Raw genomic sequence first — 20,445 nt, 5'->3', positions numbered from 1 at the left:
TTTCTAACAATTATTTGATTTTTATTGAATTTCTATTCATAAAAAAATATATAGTTTAAATCAATAAAATTTGAAAAGATTTGGTTTAATTATATTTTTCAATCAATCCAATCATCAATAATATCCTATAATCACATGAAATTCGTGCTAAGAAGATTGGAGTGAGAAAGATTGAAATTGTTCAAAATTAGAAAGATTTGAAGCCATGATCAATCAAATGCCAATCTCCTTGATTCACCAAGATTTATTGTTATTTTGTTAACCTAATCTGTCTATTATATAAAGGGAGCAATTACAGACCTTGGGGGAGGTTTTTTGGCTGGCTATTAGAACCCTAATCCGAGTCCTAAAGATTGAAGAATTTCCAAAATCAAATTTCAGATTGCAGAGCAATTCGAGGTCTCTAAAGCATTCCAACTCGTTCCTTGACTCACTCTGATCCGTCCCAGCCATTCAGAAGCAGACGAAGCTCCCTGAGTGGTAAAATTCGTTCCCGTTTTCATAGTTTTTTTGTTACTTTTGATTCCGCATATCTACACATCTTTACCACGTTTTAATGATATATTTGTGATCATGGCTATGTTTGGAAGCGTTCTGGGTTATTTAATTTCGTTTTAGGCATAGGTACATGAATCCGCCATTGCTAGGTTACGAAGCTTTGAAACGGGGCTTTACGATTTAGCGAGAATTGGGTAAAACCAGGACTGCCATCGTGTCCAGAAGGAAAAACCGAGTTGAATGGATACTTTCTTGTTAATTTATTGTTGTTATTTCGGTGATGATGAAATCGCAGGTCGTAGCCAAGCCATGGATGATTCGTAGCAAAAATCTGTTGGTTTGAAGGAAGAAGAAGGAGGCCAAGGCGCGCAACTCTGGTTTAAATTCTTTGACGTTTTGTTTATTATATCATGTTATTCAGGTGTTTGTTAAACAGCAACGTGAAGATGGCCTAGTGGTAACTCCAGAAGGGCGCTATCATCATGTCGTTGGTTCGATTCTGGCCAGCGACATATATTTTTGTTATATTGTTCACTTACAGATCCAGTAAGCGCCACTAAAGCATGCCCGTGACGTACCCTCATCCTATCAACCATTAGATCAAGCTAACTGCAGATCCAACGTTCCTTGAAGCTGCTGGCGCACCGTGAACCCTCAGCGCCATGACACATAGGATTACCAGCTAAGTATTTCCTTTAATTTTTCTTTTAATTATGTAAACTCTTTTTATTTCCTATGTTTTTATTATATTGTTATAATTTCTAATTCTTATGTTTTTACTTATTCAAAAAATAGTTTTTAATAAAACCATAATTATTTATTTTTTCCAAATATACTTATTTTACAATTAATTCGATTTAACTATTAATAATGTTTTTTATTATTACTTAATAATTATTTGTTTTTTCTATTAATTTGATTATGCAAATTTCTCTTTGGGTTAGATAATTTAATCGAGAACTTTTTTCGCCTACCTAATTAATTAGGTTGAAAACCAATAATTAATTTGGCTTTTCATTTATTCTGTTAACCAGGGTTAACTTGTGCCCTAATCAGGGTTTACGAAGATCATGCCCTACGCGGAATACATTTTATCTTTTATACCTTTTCAGGGTTATCAACAGGGTTTCTTCCGACAACGCGCCCGATTAAGATTCAAAGCTAAGTACCCTACTTTTTTAAAATCTATTTTGTTTCCTTTTAAAATTAGGGTTTGTTTTGCCTTCATCTTTCCTCCGCCTTTGCCATTTTCAGGGTTATCCCCGAGGCTTTTCGCCAACCATATCAGATCAAATTCGAAGTTAAGTGCCTTTTATTATTATTTTATTAATTTCATTATTCTTTTTTACTTTTATGGTTAATAAAGTTCGCCTTCAAACCGATAATGCACTCACTCTCTGTTTTCTGTCTCTTCTTTTTCCTTTTCAGGGTTTGTCAAATGCCAAAACTACGTCGTTGGTAACCCTAAACCCTATTTTATTTTATGTCTTTTATTATTACTTGTGCCAAACCATGTTGGGGATCCGCTGGTTTCACTTTCCCCCTCCCCTTTATTGCTTTATATACTGCGTGGTTAGTAAGTGCAAATTTAAACTGGATTAGAGTCACTAATTACAAGATAAATAACTGAATTGAACCACATGATTGTTGCACACACGCACTCTTTTGGGTAACCTCTCTGTTGCCATGTTGCCTGTTGCCTTGTTGCCTGTTGCCTTTGTGTATTTTTGCAGAATAGCCATGTCCCTCGAATTTGAGGATACCTCAGCCATGTTGCCTCGATAAAAGGTCATGCGACCCTGATGATGCTGCCTTCGATACACTAACATGACCTCAACCCTCGGAAGTTGCCTACGAAAAAGGCTGAGGTATCTTCTGGTTGCCTACGAATAAAGGCTATTCTGGTCCTTCCCTTAGACTACTTGCCTCACTATGGCATGGGTCAGTCTTGTGGCGAACGACAACGCGATGACCCTTCAATCTCCAAATGAAAGGCTTCCTACCCCCTTATGGCAAGGATAGACCCTTTCACCCTGAAAGGCTAAAAGAGACCTATCATCTAAGTTTAAGGTAATTGCTCTTAATTGCCTTGCTCTGGCTAAAACTATTTTTTCATATTCTTTCTCATAAACCTTCAAAAGGGCTACGCTCATTTACGAGCTAAAGTCCCTATTCTTTTTCTTCTACATTTCTGAAACAAAAAAGAGCAAAGCAATTAAGAGCCCATGGAAAACCATGGATGCAAAGGGTGCCTTACACCTTCCCTTTGCATAATTACCCCCCGAACTCAGTTTTTTTAAAAGGTGTTTTTCTGTTCTTTTAGCCTTTCTATTTAATTTGGATAAAATAAAAGTCGGTGGCGACTCTTGCTCAACCGCACATTTCGATTATAAAAGTCAGTTCACCGTATTACAACAACCATTGTTGTATGTAGCACATGGTCATGAGTTTGAATCTTCTTCTTGTTGTTGTTCTACTACTGCATTTTTTATATTTTATTAAAATACATACAATAACAGATGTTTAATACAACCGCTATTGTATGTAGCACATGATCACGAGTTTGAATATTGTTGTTATTGTTGTTCTACTGCTGTATGTTTTATATTTATTAAAATACATGCAACAACATTTGTTTAATACAACTGTTGTTGTATGTAGTGTGTTTATTGAGTTTCTTCATCGTCCTTAAACAAATCTTGGTCGTCCATTTAGTGATTTTCAACGCTCAAGACACTACCATTAGTGATCCACATGAAACCTAAAACTTAGACGAATTTCTAACTTAGAAGAACTTCATCTTTTACCTCCAAATGTCATTTTTCATTTACGAAACACTATTTCTCAATAAACCAAGCTTGAAAATATCATTTCTTCCATAAACAAAACTCGAAAATATCATATCTTTCATTAACAAATTTTAGAACTCCATCATCTTTTCTCCAACTTGAATGAAACAAGGAAATTACAGATTCAAGTTAGAAATGTTATCTGTTGTTGTTCTTGCTATTCTTTTTTTGTTATTGTTGTTCATGTGGTTATTATTGTTGTTATTATTGTTATTCTTGTTGTTTTTATTGTTGTTATTGTTGTTGTTGTTGTTGTTCTTGTCATTGTTGTTGTTGTTGTTGTTATTGTTGTTGTTATTATTGTTCTTCTTCTTCTTCTTCTTGTTTTTGTTGTTGTTGTTGTTGTTGTTTTACTGCTGCATTTTTTATTATTAAATGACATACAACAACAATTGTTTAATACAACAGTAGTTGTATGTAGCGCACTATCTAGTTTCCCACCACGGGAAATAGATCCTGATTGTAAATAACTCACTTACAACCACACCCTACCTAACAACCATTAATATATGTCTTTCGCAACTATTGTTATATGTGTTTTTCGTAGTAATGATTGAGCTAGAATTTCAGTGTGAATAAGATTTGTTTGTTCTCGTTCAACTGCACTGGTTTGGGAATTTTGTTTGTCGTTAGTGGGTAAGTTTCTAGGAGGAATAACTTGAAGATATTTAACACTTAAAGGTCTAAAATCAGAACTATTAAACTCAGAGCTAGAGCTAGATTTCACACTAGAAACCTCTATAGGGGGTTCAAGATGGTGTTCAAGGGATTTGGATGTTCGGAGTTATAAATATATGCTAGTTGGTTTTGTTCAACAGGCAACTCACCAACTATATAACTTAACAATTCCTCTAGGAACATTTTCCTAATTAGTAAAGCTCTCAAACATCTAACCAAGGTTATGTGAATCAGATGCATCATATTTTGATTTTGAGGTTGGTTTAGGATAGGATATAATAAGACCCATAGATAAGTTATGTTCAAGTTTTGGTGAGGGGGTTGGAGATTTGGTCATAAAAGGTGAATTGGAAGAATTTAATACATTATCAATAACAAAATTCAGAGGAATACATGTGTCACAAGTTTCTGGAGCATATGGTGAAGCTTGCTCTTCTTCCACAATGGTCTCAAGAGCATGAGAAGTTCCAACATCAGAAGTACCCTTAACCTTCTTCAAAATATCTTTAGCTTCAGCTTCATCTTCTAGCTGCTTCTACAGGAAATGAAGGTTGTTTCATAGCCTGACTTATAGGGTTTTTGCAATCAGACTAACTCCCCTTTGAATAACCTCTGACGAGAGATTCTGAACATCTTTTACAACACCCCTGGTCTTCTTGAGTAGGGGTAGTTCATATACTTCTTCTTCTTGAGGTATAACCAACTTCCTCATTCTTTTCTTCTTAACAGACATAGACAAGTTAGAAGAGGTTGTTTTCTAAGGAGTGTCTCCACTTCTTGTCTTGGTATGAATCAAGAGAATTGTGGATGCCACTTCTTGTCTTGGTATGAATCAAGAGAATTGTGGATGCCACTTCTTGAACCTCTTTTTGAACTTTCTTCTGGTGTCCAACTTTCTGCTTGAAGGGCTTCTGAATAACCTCCTATGATTTAGAACCCATTTACTTCCTTTTTCTTCTTGGCTTGTACACACTACCTTCTGGGTCATCATGAATGTCATTCATAGTCAAAGTGATTCTAATATCTCTCTTTAGTATTTTTAATGAATTCCTGAATAACTTCACAATTGTCCAACTTTGAGATGTAGGGGAAATTATCAATGAAGATAGTTTTGACACTTCTGATCCTTAGAGGATTTGCAGGTTGCACCAACTCATTATGTGTAATTAACTTCATATTAGCTAGTACAGTAGTAGAAAGACCATTTCCAATATTTTCTTCCAAATCTTCTTTAGCACCATGAGTCTTCAAAGTTTAAATCAACCTACCTTGATGAAACAACTCAGAAAGAAGCCTTGTATAAGCAACATTCATTTTGTGATTCTTGTTGGTTTCCCTGACAGAATCACACAAGTGACTAAAGCTCTGTTGTTTTGAGTTGTTGATTTAGATTACCCAGTACCCACAACCCAATTACTTTTTTTTTGTCAAAACACAAATTTAAGAAAATTATAATCCTCAGATTCATCATCACGAGGCTCACAGAGCTGTTGGGAATTGAAAGGGTGTGGAGAGAGAAGAGAGGCTAGCGTCAAGGAGAGAAAAATGTTCAGATTGAAAACTATTATAAAAAAGAACATCATGGAATAATAAGAACCCCTTTTCATTCAGATTTGTATTACTATCCACATGTTAGTTCCTTATTCCTCTTAGCTTCAAGCACTTTCTTCCCTTGCTTATCATTGCAAAATTTCTCTACCCTAATTCTTCAATGTTTTAGGCTTTGATTGAATGGATGAAATTGGATGAAGCAGAGCGGAATGGGATAAAATAAAATGATATTATATTGTTTGGATAATTTAAAAAGGGATGGAACAAAGAAAAATAGAGTGGTATAAATTCCATTCTATTCAATCACTTACCACCATATTCTTTCCCCTCCGATTTGAGCGGAAATGAACAATTTATCTTGTTCCGTCCTATTTTTTGGTTTTCACCACCAATATCCGACCTATTGGACCGTCTAATCTGATTTGAAGGATAGTATCCCTTCCTCCGATTGCAGTTGTGGGAGATCGAATTGTATTATTCCTTACCAAATCCAACGCCAATCATAAGTCAAGAAAGAAAAAATAATAAAAATTGACATGTAATTAATTTTTTTAGATGTGACAATATAATTTTTTTTAAGATGTGGTAAGCACACCGTCATGTCTCTAAATTTTAAATTTTAAATTAAATTAAAAAAAGGAAATTAGTCAGAAATATTTGAATGGATACGAACATTAAATCTATATTTTTAGAAACAATCATGAGAGAAATAATTCAAATTTACTTAAAATTTAATTTAATTTTTAATTGAAATTATGGGGTGGTTGTGATAATGGAGGAGAGGAGCAATTTTATTTATTAATTAATAAAAAAATTATTTTAATTTTGTGTAAATGTAAGTGTTATGGTTGTGTCTATCCAAATGTGAATAATAATTTATACTATTATTAAAATAAAAATTAATCATAAGTCAACTAAGAAAAAATAATAAAAATTGACATGTATTTACTTTTTTTAGATGTGACAATATAATTATTCTAGATGTGGTAGCGAGTAGTGACCCTGTCATGTCTATATTTTAAATTTTAAATTAAATAAGCAAAAAGAGGGAACCAATTACTGTAGAAGTACATATTTATAATCTCTGCCGCCAATGTTGACAGGTGACACTAACCGGAAGTTTATGAACTTCACACAATTTCTTATCTTCTTCCTTTCCATCCTTTTTCAATTGTTCTGAAATTTGGGGTTTTAAACTTGTTGTTAGAAAGGTTTCACCTTCACCTTTCCTTTTCCGCCATTTTCTGATCCAACCAAATGGAGAATGAAAAGCCTCCCTCATCCTCCTCATCAAAGTTAGGATTTTCACCAAACGACCAAGGTGATGAATTGATAATTTTATTTAACTCTACAATACATGAATTTTGTTTGAATCCATACATTTATTCATTCTCTACCTCTCTTTTTTCTTCTTAGTGTTTGGGCGGCGTAATAGGCCAGAACCAGAACCAGAAATAAAGATACATGACGTGTTCTTGAGTTTCAGAGGAGAAGATACTCGCGCTTCCTTCACTTCACATCTCTGTACTGCTCTTCAAAATGCCGGAATTAAGGTTTTTATTGACGATAATGACCTTCAAAAAGGAGATCATATTTCACCATCATTACACCTAGCAATCGAGCAGTCTCAGATTTCTATAGTTGTTTTCTCAATAAATTATCCGGATTCACGATGGTGTCTCGATGAATTGGGAAAAATAATTGAGTGTTGCAGAACCACAAAGCATGTAGTTGTGCCAGTGTTTTACCATGTAGATCCCTCTGAAGTGCGTTATCAGAGGGGCGATTTTGGAGTATCTTTTCAACGTCTTTTGAACAAAATGGAAAAGGAGGTAGATTTGGATTTACTGTGTGAAAAGAGATGGAGAGTGATGCTTCGTCTGGCAGCTAACACCGCAGGGTTCGTAATACTAAACTCCAGGTAATTTCATTCAACTTTTTCAGTAACTATTTTTTTTTCCTATATTCAGTTTACTTCATCATATAGATATACTTTTGTTATATATGAGCATGTATGCTTACAGTACATATTTACATTCTATTTGGGTAGGAATGAAAGTGAGGATATCAAAACAATCGTTGACAAAGTTTCACATTTGCTAAATAAGTCAGACTTGTTTATTGCACATAATCCCGTGGGAATTGAATCTCGAGTGCAAGATGTCATTCAACTTCTACCCATTCAATCAAATGATGTTTTACTACTAGGGATGTGGGGCATGGGGGGAATTGGCAAAACAACCATCGCAAAAGCCATTTACAATAAAATTGGCTGCAATTTTGAAGGTAGGAGCTTCATTGCTAATATTAGGGAAAATGGGGAGAAAATTAATGGACTAGTGAGTTTACAAGAGCAACTTCTATTTGATATCTGCAAAGAAACGGCAATCAAGATACCAAACATTCAGTCAGGAATAACAATGTTACGGTCTAGACTCAGCTTAAAAAAAGTACTCATTGTACTTGATGATATAAATACGTTAGAACAACTGCATGCTTTTTGTGGAAGTTTTAGATATCCAGAATGGTTTGGTCCAAGGAGTATAATAATTATCACAACCAGAGATAAGCGTTTACTTAAGGGGAGAGTTGACAAAATATACAATATGTCAATAATGACTGAAAGTGAATCACTAGAGCTTTTTAGTTGGAATGCATTCAAGCAAGCGAGTCCAATGGGAGATTTTGATAGAATTTCCAGAAATGTAGTTAAATATTCTGAGGGATTGCCGCTAGCCCTTGAAGTCCTTGGGTCGTATTTGTATCATAAGACGGAATCGGAATGGGAACTTGTATTGGAGAAACTTCAAAAAATTCCTAATAACCATGTGCAGAATAAGTTAAGAATAAGTTATGATGGTTTAAATGATGATGATGAGCAAGAAATATTCCTTGACATAGCTTGTTTCTTTATTGGGATGGATCGAAATGATGTTATACTTATATTGAAAGACCGTGGACTTTCTGCTGAAATTGGAATACGTGTCCTTGTTGAGCGAAGTCTTGTGACTGTTGATAATAAGAACATTCTTGGAATGCATGGTTTGATGCGAGATATGGGAAGAGAAATCATTCGCGAGGAATCACCAAGGAGGCCCGAGGAACGTAGCAGGTTGTGGTTTTATCAGGATGTGATTGAGGTATTATCAGAACAAAATGTAAGAATGTCATACACTTTTTCCTTAAAACTATGGATTCTAAATATCTAAAGCTTAAGAAGTTAAAATAAACATTTATGATTCAGTTGTTAACATCCATTTGTTTTGTTGATTATCAAGAGATCATCGAAAAATTAGTTTGGTGGTGAATCTTTTTGTGCATCCTGACTTATAGTTAGTAACAATAGGATTGGTTTCGTGGCAAGTTTTACATCCACCTTGTTGCTTTAATTTGTGCATGTTTTTGCTTTCTGGTTCATTACACTTCACAGGGAAAAGAAGGTGTTTTGGGTTTGGCTTTAGAGCTGCCTATAGCTAATGCAAAATATTTTAGCACTAAAGCATTTGAGAAGATGGAGAGACTCAGATTCCTTAAACTTGATGGGGTATTACTTGTTGGAGATTTTGAATATGTTTCTAGAGACCTGAGATGGCTGTCATGGAATGGATTAAAACAAATTCCTAGAAACTTTTTTAGAGAAAATTTAGTTTCTATCGAATTGGAGTACAGTCAAGTCAAACATCTATGGAAGAAAACTCTGGTATTACTTTTGATTTTAGTTTTTCACACTACATGAGTTATTATCACTTCTCATATTTATGGTTGAAACTTAAATTTTAAAATACGACCTTTAAAGTTAAATCATTAAATAAATTTATGCACTGTCAATGTAAAAAGTTTTACAGTATCAATTCATCACCATCATCCGTTTGCATGTCTGTATATGTGGTTAAAATAAAAGTCAAACTTCTTCCAACTGAAAGTGTAAAAGTGCATTCCAATTAAATTCATAAATTTGATATACTTTTAGTTCTTGTTGTGATAATGTAACTTTTGTAAGCATTTAACAATATAATATTGGAATGAAATTTTGTGCTAACTGCTAAGCATGAATCAAAATGGGTTTATCAATATATTTAGTGTACACCATGAGAGCTTCTACAGTCCACAACTACTGCAGGTTAAACACATCATTACAAATTTACCACCTAAATGTGTGTAAAAACGTTGATATAGCTTAAAGGAGCAAAAATGGTTGCATTTTTTACTGTTTGATTAAAGAAACTTTAAATTTACAGTTTAAATTTATGAACTCTCAGTAAAATTCTAAGACACAAGTTAATAACTTATGCAACATTATATGCAGAAATTTGCCTCTTTTTTTCAAAGATTTTAATTTCCACTGATATTCGAATTTTCAAAAAATTAACTCTGCACTAACGTACATGTTTTACTTTCCATTCTCATAGATAGTGATGCATTGTAATCCTTTCCATTTACTTTTTGAAGCCTCTTACCTAAGTTGCTCAATAATATTTGTGTTCTTGCAGAGGATGGAGAAGCTGAAAATTCTCAATCTTAGTCATTCTCACTTTCTCACACGAAGCCCCGACTTTTCAAACATGCCTAATCTTGAAAAGCTAGTACTTAAAGATTGTCCATTGTTGTCTAAGATTTCTCCAAGCATTGGACATCTCAATAAAATTCTTCTAATAAATTTGGAAGATTGTAGTGGCCTACGTAGCCTCCCAAGAAGCATCTATAAGTTGAAATCTTTGAAAACTCTCATTCTTTCAGGTTGTGTACATATTGACGAGTTGGAAGAAGAACAAATAGAATCTTCAACCACTCTCCATGAAAATATAACTCCAATAACAAGAATATCCTTTTCAGTAATAAGGTCAAAAAGCATTGGATATATTTCTCTGTGCGGCTGTGAGGGTTTTTCACGTTATGTGTTTCTATTTATCATTTGGCTTTGGATGCTGAGATATGCATTGATTTGTATATAATTATGTATTCATTAGGATTAATTGTGCATTGTTTACCCTCCTAATCAAGGGATACTTGTTGTACAATATTCGATATAAGTAAGATCAAGTTGAGAGTTAATCTCTCAAGTTATTCAATAACAAAACTTTATTTTCAAGAGAAGTCATTGTCGCCTACAAATAACCTTCCATTCCGATTTCAAACATCTTCTCTCATGTCATCTCTTGTTGCTTTGGATGTACCAGTTAGTAGTTCCCTTGAAATTTCATCACTTTCTAACCACCTTCGAAGAGTAGAAAGAGCATTTATACATGAAATACTTGCATAGATTGGAGAGTACATTTAAAAAAAAACATTGAAACGACATATGTGTTAACAACTAGTCATGATCATGACTCAAAAATGCAAGAGAGAGGGTGAGTGAGAAACAAGAGAGAGAGTGAGAACCAAGAGATACGTTTTTCACAGAGTTTCAACTTACAGCCAAGCAATGGAAGGGGGATGGATTGCAGTGAAGGAGAAAAACAATAGGATAACAGGAGGAGCCAAATGGGACATTTTGAAGAAAGAAAATGGTGTGGATAGAAACAGGGTGACAACCATTTTCATAACTGATTTTGGGGACACATGGAATGCTAGAGATCTGTTCATGGAATTCAAGGATTTAGGATTGGTGGAGGAGATTGTAATACCTCCAAAGAGAGACTGGAGAGGTAGCAGATTTGGATTTGTCAGATTCATCAATGTGAAGGATGAGAAGAACCTGGAGATCAAGATGGACAACATTTGGTTAGAAGGATCAAAACTAAAAGCAAACATTTCCAAGATCAAAAGGAAGGAAGTAAATTTCATTCACAGAGTAGACAACAAACAGAACCTTGGAACCAATAATGGAAGGGATAGACATACAAGTGCTAAACTCAAGTTCGAGAGCAGTTACCTCAAGAATTCCACAACCAACAAGACGGGAGGTTCAGGGCCTTCAAGAACTTTCGCGGATGTAATCAAGGGGGCTACTGCTACGGATTCTACAGATAACAAGAAATTCTCCTCTCTACGAGAACCTTATCTTAAAATAATATTCCAGAAAACAATAATCTTAAAAAGGGTCAAATCTTCGTACCTAAGACAAGATCATACTGGCTTTTAAAATTGATTCTTTGCCATAAAATCTAGTACTTAAAAGGATTATAGAGACAGCCTAATCGAAAACACTAACAACTGTCCAAATGATTTCCCACTAATCAACATAAAAAAACAAAAATAAATAAGTTTAAGCATAGTAGGTGAAGTATGTGTTTGGCAGCGCATTCGACCTAAAGCCAACACTTGTTGAAGTTATATTGAAAAATTAAGTTTAAACATTAAATCAACCAAATAGACTAACGAATAGCTTACCAAAATAAAACCATGACAGTTACTTATAACTCGCAAGAGAGAAGCAATTTAATTTATGCACAAGTTACATTATTACAACCTGAAACGCAAGCACATAAACGAGCTGCCACAGAAAACGGATTTTTTACTGTTTTGTCACACATTTAAAATTAGAATATTAAAATGTTACACTTTGACACAAATTGTTTAAGAAGCCACATTTGTTGAAGTTACCCTTCCATTCATTAACTGAGCATATGTTGATTTTTTTTTTCATTATATGTTCGCCCATATATTGGCCGAATATGCATATTAATATTTTAATATTTTTTGCTCAAATAAGCTCAGGAAGGTGCTCCCTCAATAGATGAGGAACACATGAATTAAAAAATATCAATATACTCTACTGCTAATGGATGGGCAAACAACTTCAGAAAATATGTTATCCTGAGCAATTTTTTAAAAATATACTGTAAAATATTTGCATTAAACACATTCACTTGTCTAACTTTCAAATTTGATAACTTTGTCCCCATCTCTTTGAACCAAACATTATCTAATATCTATCATCTAAATTCACATCAACACTCTTATTAAAATCCGAAACATTTCCTGAATTGATCCCACTAAATAATACATCATTAACGTCCGTTCTTCCACCATCTTCCACGTCATCATTTCCAACAACAAGATGCTCAGGTTGTTCCGCATTCTCTTGTAACTGCAAAGCAAATTCCAACATCCAAACGACGTCGTTCATCGACGGTCTCATAGTTCCATCATCCAACAAACAGCTAGCCGCGATTTCACCGAATTTTTCCAAACACTCGGGCGTTATACTGCCCTTTATAGAAGGATCCACGATACTCTCGATGATCCCACTTTTATAACAATACTTTCCCCAATCGGCGAGTGACTCCTGATTCAGCTCCACGCTTCTAATAATAGGGGGTCGAGCGCAGAGTATCTCAAATAAAACAACTCCAAAAGAATACACGTCAGATTTCTCTGTTAAACGATGTCGTCTGTAATACTCAGGATCTAAGTAACCAATGCTACCTTTAACAACAGTGCTAACATGGGTCTTTGATATACCCGTAGGCCCAAATCGTGAAAGACCAAAATCACAAACCTTCGCTGTCCATCTCTCATCTAACAGAATATTTGTCGTTTTGACGTCACGGTGAATGATCGGGTGTTTCGTACCTGAATGAAGGTAACGTAAACCACGGGCCGCACCTATTGAAATCTTCAACCGCTGTTTCCATGATAATTCTGGATTGTCTGTGTTGTAGAGATGTTCTTGTAAAGTTCCACGTGTCATGAAATCGTATACTATAATCATTTCGTTGTTGTCGTTGCAATAACCAATTAAAGAAACGAGGTGTATGTGACGGAGGTTTGAGAGCAAATCGATCTCGTTGATGAACTCGTTTTCTCCTTGCTGTGAACCCGGTTTTAGTCTTTTGATTGCAACAGTTGTTGAACCGTTGTCAATGTACCCTTTGTACACATGACCAAATCCTCCTACGCCGATGATGAAGAGCTTGTTGAAGTTGTTCGTGGCGGCACGCATCTCGGCAATGGAAAAATTGCGGCAGAGTCCCGAAGGTAGATGTAAGTTTTGAGTTTTGGTTTTCCCTTTAGTTTCTCTTTTCTTCCTAAAAACGAAATAAACGACAACAGAGAGTGAAAATACGCCAAAAACAACTCCCAAAATGACGCCGATTATTGTCGTTCCACTTATGTTTTTTTTCTTTTGCGGTTTATTCGGATTTTGAAGCGGATCCGGGTTAGGTCCAGCCAGATTCTTTGAATGCACATCACTGATTTTGAAAATCTCAAGTCCATTTAAAAAAGGGTCGCTGTATATGGTGTCTCTACGATCAGCATATGGATGCAATTGAAGAGAGAGGCTAGCTTTCTTGTTACCGTTATTATTACTCTTTGGAATGTATACGGCGTAGTTTCTTTGTACAGCAAGACCTTTTTGATCTTGGGTCCATTTCATAACATCAGCATGATCTTCCGCCACGTTTCCTTGTAAATAGATGATGAAGACTCTATCACCTACGATAGTTATGCTGGGGTCGAGTTCACAGAAATGGAGCCTGATCAAGTAATAGAAACCATAATCAACTGGGAACTCCCAAGTTAGGTTCAAGAGTTTGTTGAGAGTGGCATTGGTGCCCAAGTCACGTGATGTTCTGTAGATGTCTTTGGGTGCCATGTAATCAGGGTTTACAGTGATGTTATTTGTGCCTCTTATGTCTCCAAAGGAAAAATCTCGTGATGTTGGCGTTCTTAAATAGTCTATGTCGGTTTCATTCCAGTTTCTGAGCATGTCTGTGTCTTGAACATTTGGTGAGTTTGCTTGCACTCCAACATTGATCCTGTAATCTGCAACGAAGTTCCCATAAATTAAGAACAGCAACTCATGCTAATTATGTGCTCTGAATCGTTAACCATCTATTAATGAACTTCGTTAACAATGAATCTGGTTGTGATTGACTACAACTTAAATATTCAAATTAATAAGTAAAAGTTTTTTGTGTTAAAATTACATTTCATTAATTTACATATACTCATTCTCTGTAGACTGTAATTCATAAGTTATGATATGAGATAAAAAAAAATGCTAAGTTAAAATAATTGTTTACCTGTCTCAAGTGCAACGTTGGTTGAAATACTATATGCAGTGATAGTGGAGTCCACAAGTGAAAAACTAGGATCAGTGGATGATCTATAATAGAGATCATCAGGCATAGATAAGACTTCAATTCCATTAATGAAAGCATAGTTATTAGAATTTCTACTACTTGGAATAAAACTCAAATCAAGTCTTTGGTCATCACCAACGTTGATAGCATATTCCTTGAATAAAGTATCAACGCCTTCAACATCAGCGTTTAACGAAGCATTAAAATCCTTAAGAAGTGTGAATCCGTTAGATACCATGGTGAAGGAAGCATCGTAACGGTTGAAACCGTTGGAATAGGTAGAAGGGTAGAAAAAAAGACGGAGGAACTTAGGACCTTGAGTGACTGGGAAAGAGTAGTTGAATATTGAGTGTGATAAACGAGCTGTTGAATAAGGGATTTTGTTGATGGAAGGTTTTTGTGTTGTTGTTGGAACAGAAATTGTTGTTGGGTTGTTGTTTTGTGATGATAACAAAAGTTTTGAGTTTGTGTCTCCTGTCCATGTTCTTTCTCCGTCGGTAGAGTTTCCTGTTGTGCCACAATTGAGGGTGTAACGGTCAATTGGGTCGTAGGCTTGAAGAGTAAAGAGGGAGATGGAAAAGTATAGGAGAGTGGTGATCAAGGTTCTGAAGTTAATCAACGGTTTCATGTTTTTTAGAGTTGAATGTGAGTGTGTCTGTGCTGTCGAATTGAAGAATGCGGGTTTATAGAATTGTGAATACCGAAGAGTATGTTTGTGATGGAGGAAACATATTTTGGGCTGTGTTCATTGGTGGAGCCGAGTACGTAGAAAATGGGGAAAAATCTTGGGTCTTAATAAAAAAATTGAAGATACATATTTTTTTGACTTGTTCAAATTTGGAAAAAAAAATTTTTTTTTTGACTTGTTCAAATTTGAAAAAAAAAATATTTCAAGCATACTTGATAAATCTTCAAGCACCATCACTTGAGTCAAAAAGTCTTGAATAAGAAGACTAATGGAAACTCTTCTTATGAGTGTAACTTTTCTTATGAGTGTTCTCATCATTAAAATCAAATCCACATGTAACTCTAAACTTCATACCTATAAGCACATAGATCCATTAATGTCTATAGTTTATTAGTCTGATTTTCTTTTGCTTTTTTCAACATTCTTTTTAGTCATCTTAAGATTATGCACTTTACGACATTTTCGTGGTCGTTTTTCTGGAGGTGTTCTATCGACATAAATTGGGTATTGTTGTTCGTTATGACCATCTTAGGGATTTTGAATCTTGCTAGAACCTTTATTTTGAAGAATCATAGTATGTTTATGTGTCTTATTGGACAAGGTTTTCGCTTGAGGCTGTATCCTTCTATTCTTTTGTGTATCTTCTATAATGCACACTCACATTTTAGGGGGTCTAGTTTGAGATGGGTGGCCAAGCATGATTGCCTTATGATCTTATATGGTTCCTACATGTCGTCTGTAATCTTTCTGATTATAATGTGATCCTTTATGAGTGTCATCTATGTTTTCTTCTTGACCAATGGTAGTGTTTTTAGAGGAGGCGTCGGTTGGTGGCACTATTACAAAACAGATCTTTCGTAACACAATATTACTATGACCTTCCTGTTACTAAGCCGGTCTGCCTATGAGTTATCACATACACGCCAATCTAGCCGCCACTTATTTAGATAGGTACTGTTTGGAGTATGAACCGAGCTAGTTATGTCATTTGGCAGTGCATAAATAGGAGAACTACTCTTTAAATATCAAAGGTTAAAGGTTAGTATCATGTTGAGGGCGAAGATCAAACTTTTTATATCTTAACACAGTTTTTAAGACTCTGTTTAGGATTTTCTATGATGTTTTGCTTGTGAAAAAGTTATAGTGCTGCTATATGGCTCAATTAGAGTCCTATTTTCCTAGGAAGCTACCCTCCTTTGATGGTTGTATCCAGTGTCGTCTTTTAGAATGTGTAACACGGGCTACTGCACAAATTCAAAAATTGTCTCGGTTAAATCGTAATTTAACTAAATAGAGTCTCATAAAATATGTTTTTGAACGGTTTTTGCAACTCGCTCGCCTCTCGCGATGTTGTTAATTTCATCACCATTAGTGTTTGGCTTATCTACAATATGTTCTTAAGCTGCTGGTTGCTGGTGTCTCTTTTGTTGCTACTATTTAATTTCTAAGAAAAACATTATTAAGATTTAAGAGATCAAATCAAACCAGAGACCTGAAGTTGAAGCCAGTCTAAAATTTATATCTTAAGACAGCAACATAAAAGTAAATAAAATAAGGTATGAACTATGAAACCATTTCAGATGCTCATCTGAAATCCAGTTGTTCAACAACAATCCATTGCTTCTTCTGAATTTATCCAGAATTATATCTATCAGAATTCAGAAATACTAGATGGATCCATATAATTTAATTTTGAACAAAATCCATAATATGCAAAAATTAATCCAATATCTATGAAAAATAAACATAATTAAGATATAGATACTCCTTCAAAGCAGAGAAAACTTTTCCATCTGACATAAAATTATTGACAACAACACAAATCCACATAAATATAATTAATATATAGCTTTTACATCTTCACATTAAAATTCCAACATAATCACACAATAATATAAAACATAAACAGAAACATATCCAAGATCATTACAATTTTACAAAATATCATGAAAAGATAAACCAAGATTCAATTTTCTTAACAGACTCTATTATAAGTACCACATCTATTGTTAGGTCCACCACCGTTTTGAGAGGGCAAGCAAGTACGATAGCCTTTAATAATCGGACACTTAACAGCAGCACCATTGTTGTTAGCTGTTCTACCTGTTTGAGTTTGACTCTGATCCAAAAGCATCCTTGCTACATGAGAACTCATCAAGAACTCCGATTCCAAATCATCGTTGATCAGACAATCCTCCGAGTTACAACCTCCAATCTTCAATGAAGTTGTTTTGTTTAGATGTAGTTGGATCAATAAGATAAGGAGCAATAGTGAAAGAGTACCCTTGCTCATTTTCTGTCTTTTTTGGAACTCAGTTTTCTCTTCACACCAAGAAAAATGACTTTTGCTAGTTCATTGAATAGCCCCCAACAACTTGCTATTTGTAATTAAATAATAATAAAATAACAAAGGAATCTTTTCTTTTTGTATATATAACTAGTAAGATACCCGTGCTTCCGCACGGGTAAATTTATTTAATATTGTATGAAATTAATTAGATACATATAAATTTTTAATAAATGATTTAATTACAAATGAAAAATATTATATAAATTTAATTATATTAAATAATTATATAAAAAAAGAATCTAGAAGATGAAGATAAAAAAAATGAAATTTTAACATTTAAAAATAAAAATTATCTCTCAATTTATAGTAATTTTTGATTAAAATAAAATAGATACTTTGTTGATAATGACCCGTGAAATAAAAAATTTATTTGATCCGATATAAAATATATTTAAATACAAATGTAAAATGAACAATAATCATATGAATTTGTATTAAATAATCTTTAAAAAAAATCTTGAAATGAAGAAAAGAAAAAAAAATAAAAATAAGGATATTATCTCTCTAATAAAAACAATGATTGATTAAAATAAAATAAGTATTATGTTGATAGTGACCCGTGATATTACAATATTTTTAATTTTATTAAAATTAAAAAATAAATTATTTTTTAGAGTTGATACATAAATAGAGAAAAAAATTAAAATGAAAGTAAGAAAGTGTGCGAAGAAAATTTGAGAGAAATTTGAAATTTTAATTAAGAAAGAGAAAGTGTGTAATGATCGATTAAAATAAATTAAATATTGTATTATTAGGGACCCGTGAGATAAATAAATATTTAATTTTATTAAAGTTAAAAAATAGATTATTAATAATTTTTTGTGATTAAATGAAAAAAAAATTAAAATGAAAGTAAGAAAGTGTGGGAAAATGAAATGTGAAAGAAATTTGAAAATTTAAGTAAGAGAGAGAATAAGTGTGTTGGGGAGAAAAAGTTGGTTATTGAAAAGTTGGACCAATGAGAGGCCGACAATTGGCACTTGGTTATTGAAAGGTTGAAAAAGTGATATGTGATTTTGTTAGTTACGAAATTGCCCTTTTTTATTTGTAAAGAAATTTTTAACTAAGGGCATAATAGTCAGATTGGTCAATCTTTTATTAATTGTTTGTATAGTAGATTAAAAGTTTAGATGACTTGAATTTTGTTTATATATATATATATATATATATATATATATATATATGGCATATCATATGAGAATGTCATTTTTATATGAGAATGTGAGAATGAATCTGAACTATTGAATTTTAAAATAAATGGTGGAGATTATGGGTAAATTTTTTTTTTCTCTCTTACATCATTTATTCTCAAAATGTAGGAGAGAGAGAAAAAGATTCACTCATAATCTTCACCATTTATTTTAAAATTTAATGGTTCAAATTCATTCTCACATTCTCATAAATTATATATATATATATATATATATATATATATATATATATATATATATATATATATATATATATATATATATATATATATATATATATATATATATATATTCCTGCATGCAACCAAAAAATTGTCTATTTCAATTTTTTATATATTTTGATTTTCATAATATTAAATTTTTTGTTAAAATGAATTATACATAATTATTTTTTTCATAAATTTAAATAAAATTTTATTTTAAATGTTTCATTCTTTTATATTAAATTTTAAAAATCACTCAAATTTAAAATTATTTTTAATAGACATTTTTAAAATATTTTTTTTAAAATTATATAATTTTTATTACGTTTTAATCTTTAATAATGTAAATTTATATTATTGATCGATGAACTTTGTCTTTTAATTATAAAAAACGAGTTTAGAATACTTTCACTATTTTAACAAAGATTTTTATTTTAAAAAAATTAAAAAATGTATTTATTTAAAAATAAAACAAACTTAAAAATTAATCAATTATGTCCTCTGAAATTATAGTGAGCGATACAATTTTTTCTAAGATATTTAACACAATTATATGAATTAACATGAAGTTCTTGTGTGGTCAATTAACAAAATTTAGTTAATTTAATTAAATAAATAATATTAAAAATGTATATGATATAATAAATGGAAGAATCAATCAGGAGTGTACGTTACGCTGTCAACATTATAGTTTTGTTTTTGTAAAATTATTGTGAGGAAAGCATATGCATATGCATTGACTTGTATTGTATATTATGATTAGTCTTCTGAGATAGTCTTAACCTCATAATTTAATTTACTTATTTCAAAGATTGTGAAAATAATAATTAATGAAAATGAAATGGTGTTAGTTAGTGGGATATTATATTTGTTGTTTCTTTATTATTATTGTATGGTGGTTGTATATTCAATTGGCATTGGTAGGGACTTGATTATGAGTTTCTCTCATCGAAGGGATAAGGTTGTCTTCTTGACAGCCAATAGATTTGTTAGTGTGGAATTTTCAAGGGATCTTTCCTTTTACTTTTTGGGAAGTTTTGGATTTTCTACTTTTTGCATTTGTTTTTGTGTCTTCAAGTGTAGTATATTGTTTTGGGTAAAATTTATTCCTATGGATGGTTAGCATAGATATTCTAAATAAAATTATTTAAAATTTAAATAATTTAAAATTAATTAAATATAAAAACGATGACCTAATCTAAAATAACTGAATAATAAATATTTTTTAATTGAATTCTAAAATATTGAAATGTTTACAAAAATAAGATGATAATCAGATGAAGATTATTTTTTAATAAGATCAATTTTTTTTAGATAAATAAGATGAAAATAATTTACTTACGCAAACTAATATTTCAAAATAATTAAGATCAATTTAAGATCCAATA

General features: G+C 32.7%; 2 protein-coding genes across 3 annotated transcripts; one reads left to right on the top strand and one right to left on the bottom strand.

Moving 5' to 3' along the window:
* The first annotated feature begins 6,648 nt into the window (after nt 1–6,648).
* On the top strand, nt 6,649–11,059 carry LOC131628710 (disease resistance protein RPV1-like). 2 transcript variants are annotated; one of them, XM_058899543.1, is made up of 5 exons: nt 6,649–6,897; nt 6,993–7,497; nt 7,627–8,716; nt 9,007–9,276; nt 10,067–11,059. In XM_058899543.1, the coding sequence occupies exons 1-5, from the start codon at nt 6,834–6,836 to the stop codon at nt 10,526–10,528; spliced, it is 2,391 nt and encodes a 796-aa protein (XP_058755526.1). In that variant the 5' UTR covers nt 6,649–6,833; the 3' UTR covers nt 10,529–11,059. The 2 variants fall into 2 exon arrangements, with proteins under 2 accessions (XP_058755526.1, XP_058755525.1); XM_058899542.1 differs by having other exon boundaries at nt 7,627–8,734; nt 10,067–11,055.
* A 1,304-nt stretch (nt 11,060–12,363) lies between these two features.
* LOC131628704 (receptor-like protein kinase FERONIA) lies at nt 12,364–15,362 on the bottom strand. Its single transcript, XM_058899532.1, has 2 exons — nt 14,546–15,362; nt 12,364–14,285 (listed from the first exon to the last, which is right to left on the bottom strand). The coding sequence occupies exons 1-2, from the start codon at nt 15,231–15,233 to the stop codon at nt 12,442–12,444; spliced, it is 2,532 nt and encodes an 843-aa protein (XP_058755515.1). The 5' UTR covers nt 15,234–15,362; the 3' UTR covers nt 12,364–12,441.
* Between the last annotated feature and the right edge of the window lie 5,083 nt (nt 15,363–20,445).

Source organism: Vicia villosa, unplaced genomic scaffold, assembly GCF_029867415.1.
Source record: "Vicia villosa cultivar HV-30 ecotype Madison, WI unplaced genomic scaffold, Vvil1.0 ctg.000470F_1_1, whole genome shotgun sequence".
NCBI classification, from domain to species: domain Eukaryota; kingdom Viridiplantae; phylum Streptophyta; class Magnoliopsida; order Fabales; family Fabaceae; genus Vicia; species Vicia villosa.
The sequence above is the reverse complement of the archived record's forward strand: the minus strand, read 5'-3'. Positions and strand labels throughout refer to the sequence as shown.